Source organism: Neophocaena asiaeorientalis, unplaced genomic scaffold (genome assembly GCF_003031525.2).
Source record: "Neophocaena asiaeorientalis asiaeorientalis breed wild unplaced genomic scaffold, Neophocaena_asiaeorientalis_V1.1 scaffold571, whole genome shotgun sequence".
Lineage (NCBI taxonomy): Eukaryota > Metazoa > Chordata > Mammalia > Artiodactyla > Phocoenidae > Neophocaena > Neophocaena asiaeorientalis.
The window spans coordinates 2,064,444-2,076,834 of record NW_020175669.1 but is presented as its reverse complement, the minus strand read 5'-3'; the positions used below and the strand labels follow the sequence as shown (position 1 = coordinate 2,076,834).

At 35.5% G+C, this 12,391-nt stretch overlaps 1 protein-coding gene across 8 annotated transcripts in view; it reads right to left on the bottom strand.

The window, feature by feature from the left end:
• Positions 1 to 311: 311 nt before the first annotated feature.
• NUCB2 (nucleobindin 2) overlaps positions 312 to 12,391 on the bottom strand; it is a 71,304-nt gene continuing 59,224 nt past the window's right edge. For 5 of the 8 annotated variants that reach the window (XM_024731596.1, XM_024731597.1, XM_024731598.1 and 2 more), the window contains 3 exons: positions 5,750 to 5,920; positions 5,383 to 5,464; positions 312 to 697 (listed from right to left, as the gene is read on the bottom strand). In XM_024731596.1, the coding sequence (XP_024587364.1) occupies positions 687 to 697; positions 5,383 to 5,464; positions 5,750 to 5,920 (264 nt within the window). In that variant the 3' untranslated portion in view covers positions 312 to 686. Of the gene's footprint in view, positions 698 to 2,170; positions 4,784 to 4,812; positions 4,957 to 5,374; positions 5,465 to 5,749; positions 5,921 to 12,391 lie in introns of those variants that run through there. The other 3 variants (XR_003001303.1, XM_024731601.1, XM_024731602.1) reach the window with 3 other exon arrangements.

Here is a 12,391-nt window from a genome sequence, read left to right as displayed (position 1 = left end):
TCACAGACATAGAAAACAAACATGGTTATCAAAGGGAAAAGGGGGGTAGAGGGATAAACTAGGAATATGGGATTAAAAGATACAACAATATGTACAAAATAGATAAACAGCAAGGATTTACTGTATAGCACAGGGAACGATATTCAATATCTTATAATCTATAATGAAAAAGAATCTGAAAAGTATATATACACATATAAATATATATGAATCACTTTACTGTACACTAACATAATATTGTTAATTAACTATAGTTCAATATGAAATTTTAAAAACTGAAAAAAGTCACCTATTAGATCTAAATTGTTGGATTTTAATTAATTAATTGATTAATTAACTAATTAAAACATGGGTAGGGAAAGACTGAAATCCTGCTAATGATACTGTGTTAAAAAAAACAAAAAGCAAGGAAAAGATCCAATTTCCTTCAAATCTCATACCTTGAAAACAAGCTGTAATTAGAGTCTTCCATTGTATCACCTATAGGAACTCTGCATTTTATCTAATACACCTTAGTTTCTCAATTCCAACAAAAAACAAATGAATTATTCAAGTATCAAGTTGAGACACCAGTGGTTAAGGGTAAAGATGATCTTCTCTAGCAGCTCTTTCAGGCGACAAAAATCTTGCATGAAAATGATGAAGGTCATCATCTAACTCTGCCTCTTTATCAATTTCTTCTCGATTTATTGCACAGCTATAAAACAAAAATTAAACTTTAGGCACTAACCAGAACTAGACTTGTCAATATTTCTCCCTAAAGGAAATACATTTCTTACCCCCTCTTTTATTAGCAAGACTATCTTAAAAGTCACATTATCACAAATATTAAAATTTCCTTTATATTTTTCCTCATGGGAAAAACAGATTTGCATTTAGGCTTATGGTAATACAAATCTGTTCAATTAGCATGAAAAAAATGCCATTGTAAACAAATCTTGGTTAAAAAAAAAAAAGTAGAGCCATATTTCAAAGGATTTTTTACCACTGCTTCTAAATTGCAGTTTCCTTTAGTGAGAGTCAAATATTCTAAAGGACCACTGTCTTTTAAAATATAATTTTAATTATATATATCTAAGTATACTATAAAATGTACATGCTTCATGAAAATTCATATGTGAAACAAAGTTCCAAATTACTTATATATACCACTAAGTCAACTAAACCAAAGACTTCTTAATATCTAAGAATATGAAGAAGAATGGGATAAATCAAACACAGGATGAATACTTTCTAACAGCTGGAAAAAATACTATTAGCAACTCTTTAAGAAACAATCTTTACTCATAAATGCCCAATACTCATAAAAACTGGGATTCCTTATGCCCATAAATAATCTTAGGCCAACAATTCTTTTTTTAATAATATAAATTAATAATTTGCTGGAAACTGTGAGGTATGTCTACATTAATATCTGTCCGTTATCTACTCATGCCAAAAGAGCATTTTAAAAAATTTCTCTAAGTTCTCCTCCAATTACTATTTTTTTAACTTGAATATATTTGACATATACCACTGTGTAAATTTAAGGTGCAAGATGTGTTACTTTGATATATTTAATATATTATAATATGACTGCTGTTGTATTGATATTTGTCACATTTCATAAAAGTACAATATTATTGTCTCCAATTACTTTCTGATTTGACCCTAGTCCACCATCTAAAAAAATTTATCCTAGGTGAATCCCTGTCTTATCACAATACCGCTTACAGATAGAGTCATCAACAAAAGGATATCCCAGATCATTTAAAAATATTTGCTACAATTTAAACAACAGAGATAGGAATTCTTCTCTATCTCTAAAGAAACATAGCATTACTCTCCTGAGTGATTTCTGTGGGTTTTTTTAAGCTACATATAAGCAGAACTTTTCTAGATTGCTCTATTTAATTTTGGGATCCATGATTTAAGGAAAAAAATTTGAAGTGTTTGGAGGCGTATGCAATGATTATTTTAAAATTTGTAAAATGAGAACTAAGAGTTTTAAAAATTATTAATGTTAAAAGAAACAATGTAAATTTTTGAGGTATTACAGTGGATTTGTTCACTCAACAGCTTTAAACATGCATTCGTGTACTACAGGGGTAGGAAATTAAATATTATTTCCCAACCTCCCTTGCAGCTAGGGTTCCAGATATGATTGGTCCAAACAATCAGATGTACTCACTTGAAACTTTTACTCAGAACTGAATTACATGGGGAGAGAAGCAGGACATGAAATATCCATTTTTGCTGACACAAAGCAAGGCAGAGGTGGTGTGGTTCTGGAGCTGGCAACTTCATGACTTCCTAATTTGGCAGGTGGCTTCCTGATTTAGCAGGCAGCTTCTTGATTGTTCCAAAAGCAGCAGCTTCTTTGGCAGCCCAGTCTCATGACGCAGTTCCTAGAAGCTCAGCCTAAGTTCTGTTCTTTCAGCCTTCCCAAAGATTCTGTGAGCTATCTATCTATACTGCTCCCCCCACATCAATCCCATTCTGTTTAGTACCTGAAGACGATTCTATTACTTACAATGAAGAATCTTAACCTATACAGAATTTGGTAGCTAGAAGTAAGGTGCAGCAAGTAAAAGGATCTGAAAAAATGGAATTGGCTTAGTTAAGAAGGTAGGGTTTGGGGCAGTGATACTTCATGCCAACTGAGGTTAAGGTATCAGAGAAAATGGTGGTAGAATTTCAGAATGCTAGCATGTGTGGGCTGCGCCTTGCCTCTTTCAGAAAAGTCCTACAGGAGAGATGTGGCTCGGGCTAAGGTAAGCAAGTCTGCAGAGATAGAAGGCAATATAGCTTTGCCGAGAGAACTGTTCTTTATCTACCAAATAAATTGATAAAGTCCCAAATCTGGAGCCCTGAAGAATTGAAAAAGGTCACCTACTGTACTACCGTACTCCAAACTGAAACAGTTATAAGTAAAGGTTCTGAGGAAGCTGCTAAAGCTTTCACAAACTTTCCAAGAACCTTCCCTTAAGAATTTTCTGCCAAATAATGGGAGTCATCCTAAGGAAAAAGATCAGATTAAGACTGCTGTTATCCCATCCAAGCCTATAGTTTAAAACAATCCCAAGTGGGTACCATTCATTTAAGACTCAACGGGAGAAAAGAACACAGAGGCCAGCAAGTAAAAGATGAGGTTCTTTGTTAAATATGTCTTGGCAAGATCTTTGTGGTTTCTCGTGGTAATAATTGAAGAAAACAGACCAGAAACGTACAACCTTTGAGGGAACTGTTTTGCCAAAAAGCAACACAAAACAAAAACAAATAAAAACCCTAAACCTGGCCTGAAAGAGCCTGTAACTATCTGAAACAATCCCAAGGCCCCAAACCCACAATAACAGGAAGTGAAGTGTGAAGACTGTCCAGCCTTCGAGAAGAGGACACTTCCCAATGCCCACTTGCGTCCTTGAAGGTTAATGGGCAATAAAAACATCCTAGAGGGTAATGCCAAGGGCCTCTGAGGACATTAGACAAGGGAGTTCCTCCCAGAAAGGTGAAGCAGGGGTTGCCTAATAGAAAAACCAAAGAATATATTTATGGACAGAGCAGAGAGACCTTGCTATTTTTGCCAAGCAGTATTTTTTAAATTGTTATGGAAAGATGACTGCTCTGTTTCCTGTTTTCCCCCTTTCTAAAAGGTTGATTTTACTGCAGTTATCCTGTATCTATCCCATTATGCATATGGTTCTCAGGGGGCAGACATGTTGCTTTTTAGTTTGCAGATGACCAGAACATAAAAAAACCACATCCTAACCTGATGGAGGGGACTATACTCAGATGTCATGGGCTTTGAACTACATGCAATAATAGATTGGGTTTTGGTGGTTTCCTTTTGAGGTGGGGGAAGTGAGCGTTTTCTGTTTCAGAAGAATGTACATAGATATTTAAGTAACCAAAAGGCTGTTTAAATTAAAGCTGTAAGTTGCCTACCAAACATTCCCTCTTCCCTTCTTAAAGGGAATCCTTCCTAAAAGAATCCTAACTTTTAGCCTGTCCCATTGCCACATGGATTTCTCAGCTTCCCTAGCAGCTAGATGGCCATGTGACACAGCTCTGGCCAATGAGATGTAAATTCAAATGCTATGTGGTTCTCTGGGAAAACTGCATCAAGGAAGCTGGTTCAACTGGGGGACATTCCTTTTGTTGCCCTTCCCCACTGCCTCCAAGAGCCATCTTGGACCCTGAGAATGAAATAACTCAAGAATAAAAACTATGCACTGGGGAGAGCAGAGGAGAAAGATAGGAACCTGTACATCACCTACTTCCAGATTTCTTCTATGTAAAAGGCAAAGGTTCTTATTCAGTTTAAACCACCATTATCTTTCGGTTTTCTGTTATATGTAGCAAAACCTGATCTTGAATGATAGAGTATAAAGCAAAAACGTAAATGAAAAATGAACTTAAGTGGTAGCAAGAGCTGTTTGGTAGAAGAATTTCTAGCAGTTAAGATTGCTGAAAAGTAGGAAAAAGTTACCAACACACACTGGGGAATACTATGGTCTTCTCAGGAGAATTATTAATATCAAAGAGCTTTTATTGAGAGAGGGGATGATAAGCACCCATAAAAGAGTATTTACCTTTATGAATAAGAGAAAACAATTTATTTTAAAGGCAGTGGGTGGCGCTTTCTCACTTAAATAGGTACTAATAGTTTCATTAAATTATGGCATAAAGCCACTTAATTAAATCACTAAAGGAGAACAAAGGAAAAAGAAAAGAGGTATGAAAATGAGAGCAGGTATTGAGTTTGTTTCCTTCCTGGTTCTGGTAGACTTCAATCCTTAAACATCTGTGTCCAAAAAACAAAAAAATACGTTCTCATTTAAAAAGTATCTTCCTTTATTCCATATATGCTTTAAAATATTTACTGAGCAGAGGAAAAGGAAGGGAGGTAAAAAGATGACACACATGATGATGTAACAATTTTATTCTAAGTTCTGGTGGACTTTGGACTTTAAATGCCTGTTCAAAAAAAAAAAAAAAGCCCTCATTTTAAAGGTATCTTCCTTTATTCTGAATATTCTTTTATACTTAGATATACTGAGTATTTGCTTTTTAACTATGTTTAGTTAATCACTGATTACAATTAAAAAACATATTCTGTGATAGTATCAATAACTGATTAGGAAGAATTATGAATAATACTGAAAAAAATCATTTCACCATGCACATGGCTATCAAATTATATAGCTTTTGAAATGTACTGATATATACAAATTTGAGAGGCTTTTTCATTTTCCTGTAACACAAATTGCTCTATTTCCACAAATAAACAGAAAATAGCACAGATATTAATGATTTAAATTGTATTTGTAATAAATGTGAATTTCTATTTATTCGATTTTTTAATTTCCTCAAACAAACAAACAAATAAACAAAATTACATACGTGGCTGGATCTTTGATTCTCCACCAGGCACTGATGGGGAAATTTCTTGTTGTAATTTTTTTTGTTCCATCTGCTGTAAAACCTAGTGAATGGAAAAAGAATGCCTTAAAAGTAAGCGTTATTTGATTTTCTCTGATATGTATGACCATTGACAATGCACAACAAACTGAAAATTGTTTTCCAAAATGGGATATTCACGTTCTATAATTTAGATTAATATTCAACAAGGAAGTTTAAAAAAATGCAGTTTAAAAAATACTAAAATTTAAAATACGACAGCTAATTGAAATATATTACAAAAACACAGGCTTGTAGCAAAGCCCCTAAAATCCTTTTTAATGCCACAAGCCTTTTTACAAAATATCACCTGATGGTATTCCAGCTTCTGAGCCTCAAGTTGGTCATGCTGACGTTGTAGCTCTTCTTTTTGTTTCTGAAGCTCATCTGCCTTTTTCTTAAGTTCAGTTTCTTGTATGGAGATAAGATTTTCATATTCCTTCAGTTCTTCCTCTGTGAAGAACTGTTGTTGATCCAATGTCTAAAAGACAAAAAAATGAGAAAAGAAAAACCTTAGAAAGAAAACAAAAAGGTCTGATTCAGCTTTAAAATTCTATGCTTAGCAAAGTACAAAAGAATATCTATAGTATTATATCTTTTGGGTAAGAAAGAAGGGGAAATAAGAATATATACACTTGCACTTATTTGGGCAAAAGATATAACAAGAAGGAAAATCCGGAAACTAATAAGATTGGTTACCTACAGAGTAAGGGGAGAACTGGGTGGAAAGGACAAAGACAATGTGGGAAAAAAAATCACACTCCTTTGAATATGCCTTTTTTTGCACAGATTTGATTGTTGGAAATATATCAATGTTTCACATACTCAAAGAAAAAAAGAAAATAAATAAAAATCCACAAGGACAGAAAACCTTTCCAAATTGAATACAAATAGAAACAAATAATACTTTTATTTTAAGTGAATAAAACAATCCACAGAAGGGGGAAGGAGAAAAGAACTAACCCAAGAAACTTTTTTTTTTTTTGCGGTACGCGGGCCTCTCACTGCGCGGCCTCTCCCGTTGCGGAGCACAGGCTCCGTCCGGACGCGCAGGCTCAGCGGCCACGGCTCACGGGCCCAGCCGCTCCGCGGCACGCGGGATCCTCCCAGACCGGGGCACGAACCCATGTCCCCTGCATCGGCAGGCGGACTCTCAACCACTGCGCCACCAGGGAATCCCCCCAAGAAACTTTTGATCATAGCATTTGGACTATATGCCCTTAGGCTAAAACAACAAAAAAAAACTGTAAAAAATATTAAAGTCTGGCTTTGCAGAGGCATCGATTAGCAATTCTGAAACTCTTCGTACATCTTAGGATTGAACAAATAAATACAATATTATTGTGGAAAATGAGAGCCAGGCTTTGTATGAAATATGGAAAGAGAAAAAGAATGTATTGCAAGTAGAAGCGTTAGATTGAAATTTAAGGAGATACCAGTGTGAACTCATGAGTTTTAATACATCTTGATAGCTAAAATATAAAAATGAATATAAATGTGTAGATGTGTCTATATACATATGTGCATGCATGCGTATATATATATACACACATACACATACTATAAATATATATTATATATATATATATATATTTTTTTAATTCCTCAACTCTGTTACTTGATAAGGCCTAGAAGCAATGGCACTCCAGTAGCAAGGAGCAAATCCAGTGTCCAGATCCTGGACTGTAATATTGATCTCCACTAAAAGGAACCAGTGCTCCTCAGAAAAATGTCTGATTCCAGAGGTAGGGCAGAGAAAGAACAAGATGAGCCTTGGACACCTTATTACGCTAAAAAGTAAGGAAGTCCTCAAAGAATGATAGGGACATGCCTGAAGGACACAAAAGCCAGCTGAGGAAACTCCTACTAGCCAAATCAGGGACAATTTGAGCGCTGAAAACAAATGACAGTAAGAATTCAAATTTACTGAATAAAATAAGAAGCCAAGAGTCTACATTGATATAAACAACTAGAGAAGGGGGAAGGAACAGCTACAGTGGAAAGTCAAGGGAATATTGGCTTTTTCCACCTACAGCGGAAAGCCAGCTAAGGAATGATGATTAGAAAATCACCATTTGTCAACAGTCACAGTAACAATTTATTCTGGCTAGATTCATCAATGCATGCTAAACCCCGTAGATAATGAGTCTCAAAGTATATCCTCAAAGACAATACCTTTTTAAAAAGTAGAGCAATCTCATTTTTTATTGGTGGAAATGTAAATTGGTACAATTCTTCTGAAAAGCACTTTTACAAAGTATATCAACAACCTTAAAAATATTCCCTTGGTCCTGGTAATGCTACATTGAGAATTTATCTTAGAAAATAACCCTGAACACATAAAAACTTTATATAAAAATGTGTTTATAGCAGCACTATCTTTTTAAATAACAATAAAAGACTGGAAACAACCTATATGTCTAATCCTCAGAAAACAGTTAAGCACATCCATAGTTATTAAAACAATGCTTACAAATACTATTTGGAAATACTTTTGATATGATGTTGAGTGATTTTTTTTTTTTAAGCTGACTTCTGATTCTAGCAGTATGGTGGGATAGACAAGATACTTTTCAAATTACAAAAGGTAAAATAGTAATCTTACAGTGGGAAAACCTGGTAGACACCACCTTAACCACATAAGCAAAGTTAACGTTGCCAGTTATGGAAATAATCAGCAGGATATGATTCTTGATATGACGCACTTGGCATCACTTCAGTGATATTCCTATCAAAAGTAGGAATCATAAGGAAACACCAGACAAATTCAAAATGAGGGACATTCTACAAAATAACTGGTCTGTAATTTTTAGAAATATCAATGCTATGAGATACAAAGACTCAGGAACTGTTTCAGATTAAAGTAGACTAGAAAGACATTACAACTAAATCCAATGCATGAGCTTGGATTTTCTTTTGCTATAAAGACCAATACAGGAAAAATTGACAAAAATCTCAATAAAATCTAGAGATTAGAGAATAGTATTGTGTGTATAGCATTGATAATCTTATTGTGATTATGTAAGATAAATCTTTGCAAAAATTACACTCAAGTATTTAAGGTTAAAGCAGCATCGTGTGCAACTTACTCTCAAAAATAATTATAGATGTTATATATAAATACACACACACAGATTAAAAATAGAGAAAGAGAGAAAAGGAGGGAGAAAGCAAATGTAGTAAAATGGGAAATCTGGGTGAAAGGTATTCAGGAATTCCTTGTTCATACTTGCAACTTTTTTGTAAATCTGAAATTATGCTGAAGTGAAAAAGGTATATAATTATTTATTGATCCAGTTCACCAGAAGCACTCAAGGGAATTCATGTTCAAACAATCTTAGCATTCTTTTTCTTCACCAATGTCCAGAAATAGTTCAAATGTTAGACAAAAACTTACAACAAAAAAGAAGCTGATTTCTTTAACCTCAAACTAAGATGACCAATTGTCCCAATTTGTCCAGGATTGTCCAGGTTGTAACACTGAAAAGTTCCACATCCTAGGAAACTCCACAGTCTGGGTAAACTAGGACAGTTGGCCACCCTATCTCAAACTAATTAAAAAGGTAATATTTTTATTTTATATAGGAAAGGACAATGTTCTTTTTTTTTTTAACATCTTTATTGGAGTATAATTGCTTTACAATGGTGTGTTAGTTTCTGCTTTATAACAAAGTGAATCAGCAATACATATACATATATCCCCATATCTCCTCCCTCTTGTGTCTCCCTACCACCCTCCCTATCCCCCCCCTCTAGGTGGACACAAAGCGCCGAGCTGAACTCCCTGTGCTATGCGGCTGCTTCCCACTAGCTATCTATTTTACATTTGGTAGTGTATATATGTCTACGTCACTCTCTCACTTTGTCCCACCTTACCCTTCCCCCACCCCCGTGTCCTCAAGTCCATTCTCTACGTCTGTGTCTTTATTCCTGTCCTGCCCCTGGGTTCTTCAGAACCATATATTTTTTTTTTAGATTCCACATATGTGTGTTAGCATACGGTATATGTTTTTCTCTTTCTTAGTTCACTCTGTATGACAGACTCTAGGTCCATCCACCTCACTACAAATAACTCAATTTCGTTTCCTTTTATGGCTGAGTAATATTCCATTGTATATATGTGCCACATCTTATTTATCCATTCATTTGTCAATAGACACTTAGGCTGCTTCCATGTCCTGGCTGTTGTAAATAGAGCTGAAAAGAATATTGGGGTACATGACTCTTTTTGAATTATGGTTTTCTCAGGGTATATGTCTAGTAGTGGGATTGCTGGGTCTTATGGTATTTCTATTTTTAGCTTTTGAAGGAACCTCCATACTGTTCTCCAAAGTGGCTGTATCAATTTACATTCCCACCAACAGTGCAAGAAGGTTCCCTTTTCTCCACACCCACTCCAGCATTTACTGTTTGTAAATTTTTTGATGATGGCCATTCTGACTGGTGTGAGGTGATACCTCATTATAGTTTTGATTTGCATTTCTCTAATGATTAGTGATGTTGAGCATCCTTTCATGTGTTTGTTGGCAATCTGTATATCTTCTTTGGAGAAATGTCTATTTAGGTCTTCTGTCCATGTTTGGATTGGGTTGTTTGTTTTTTTGATATTGAGCTGCATGAGCTGCTTGTAAATTTTGGAGATTAATCCTTTGTCAGTTGCTTCATTTGCAAATATTTTCTCCCATTCTGAGGGCTGTCTTTCGACTTGTTTATGGTTTCCTTTGCTGTGAAAAAGCTTTTAATTTTCATTTATCAGTACACGGGCCTCTCACTGTTGTGGCCTCTCCCCTTGCGGAGCACAGGCCCCAGATGCGCAGGCTCAGCGGCCATGGCTCACGGGCCCAGCCGCTCCACGGCATGTGGGATCCTCCCGGACCGGGGCATGTTGGCTGTGGGTTTGTAATATATGGCCATTATTATGTTGAGGTAAGTTCCCTCTCTGCTTACTTTCTGGAGGGTTTTTATCATCAATGGGTGCTGAATTTTGTCAAAAGCTTTTTCTGCAACTATTGAGATGATCATATGGTTTATCTCCTTCAAGTTGTTAATATATTTTATCAAATTGATTGATTTGCATATATTGAAGAATCCTTGTATTCTGGGGATAAGCCCCACTTGATCATGGTGTATGAGCCTTTTAATTTGCTGTTGCGTTCTGTTTGCTAGTATTTTGTTGAGGATTTTTGCATTATGTTCATCAGTGATATTGGCCTGTAGTTTTCTTTCTTTGTGACATCTTTGTCTGGTTTTGGTATCAGGGTGATGGTGGCCTCGTAGAATGAGTTTGGGAGTGTTCCTCCCTCTGCTATATTTTGGAAGAGTTTGAGAAGGATAGGTGTTAGCTCTTCTCTAAATGTTTGATAGAATTTGCCTGTGAAGCCATCTGGTCTTGGGCTTTTGTTTGTTGGAAGATTTTTAATCACAGCCTCAATTTCAGTGCTTGTGATTGGACTGTTTATATTTTCTATCTTCCTGGTTCAGTCTCGGAAGGTTGTGCTGTTCTAAGAATTTGTCCATTTCTTCCAGGTTGTCCATTTTATTGGCATACAATTTCTTATAGTAATCTCTCATGATCCTTTCTAGTTCTGCAGTGTCAGTTGTTACTTCTCCTTTTTCATTTCTAATTCTATTGATTTGAGTCTTCTCCCTTTTTTTCTTGATGAGTCTGGCTAATGGTTTATCAATTTTGTTTATCTTCTCAAAGAATCAGCTTTTAGTTTTCTTGATCTTTCCTACTGTTTCCTTCATTTCTTTTTCATTTATTTCTGATCTGATGTTTATGATTTCTTTCCTTCTGCTAACTTTGGGTTTTTTTGTTATTCTTTCTCGAACTGCTTTAGGTGTAAGGTTAGGTTGCTTTATTTAAGTGTAATCTGTTGTTTTTGGATGGAATGTCCTATAAATAGCGATTAAGTCCATCTTGTTTAATGTATCATTTCAAGCTTGTGTTTCCTTATTTATTTTCACTTTCGATGATCTGTCCATTGGTGAAAGTGGGGTGTTAAAGCCTCCTACTATGGTGGTGTTACTGTTGATTTCCCCTTTTATGGCTGTTAGCATTTGCCTTATGTATTGAGGTGCTCCTATGTTGGGTGCATAAATATTTACAATTATATCTTCCTCTTGGATTGATCCCTTGATCATTATGTAGTGTCCCTCTTTGTCTCTTGTAATAGTCTTTATTTTAAGGTCTGTTTTATGATATGAGAACTGCTACTCCAGTTTTCTTTTGATTTCCATTTGCATGGAATATCTTTTTCCATCCCTTCACTTTCAGTCTGTATGTGTCCCTAGGTCTGAAGTGGGTCTCTTGTAGACAGCACATATACAGGTCTTGTCTTTGTATCCATTCAGCCAGTCTATGTCTTTTGGTTGGAGCATTTAAACCATTTACGTTTACGGTAGTTTTCAATATGTATGTTCTTATTACCATTTTCTTAATGGTTTTGGGTTTGTTATTGTAGGTCTTTTCCTTCTCTTGTGTTTCCAGCCTAGAGAAGTTCCTTTAGTATTTGTTGTAAAGCTGGTTTGGTGGTGCTGAATTCTCTTAGCTTTTGCTTGTCTGTAAAGGTTTTAATTTCTCCGTCGAATCTGAATGAGTTCCTGGCTGGGTAGCGTAATGTTAGTTGTAGGTTTTTCCCTTTCATCACTTTAAATATGTCCTGCCAATCCCTTCTGGCTTGCAGAGCTCCTCCTTAAAGATCAGCTGTTAACTTTATGGGGATTCCCTTATATGTTATTTGTTGCTTTCCCTTACTGTTTTTAATATTTTTTCTTTGTATTTAAATTTTGATCGTTTGATTAATATGTGTGTTGGCATGTTCGTCCTTGGATTTATCCTGTATTGGACTCTCTGTGCTTCCTGGACTTGATTGACTTTCCCATATTAGGGAAGTTTTCAACTATAATCTCTTCAAATATTTTCTCAGTCCCTTTCTTTTTCTCTTCTTCT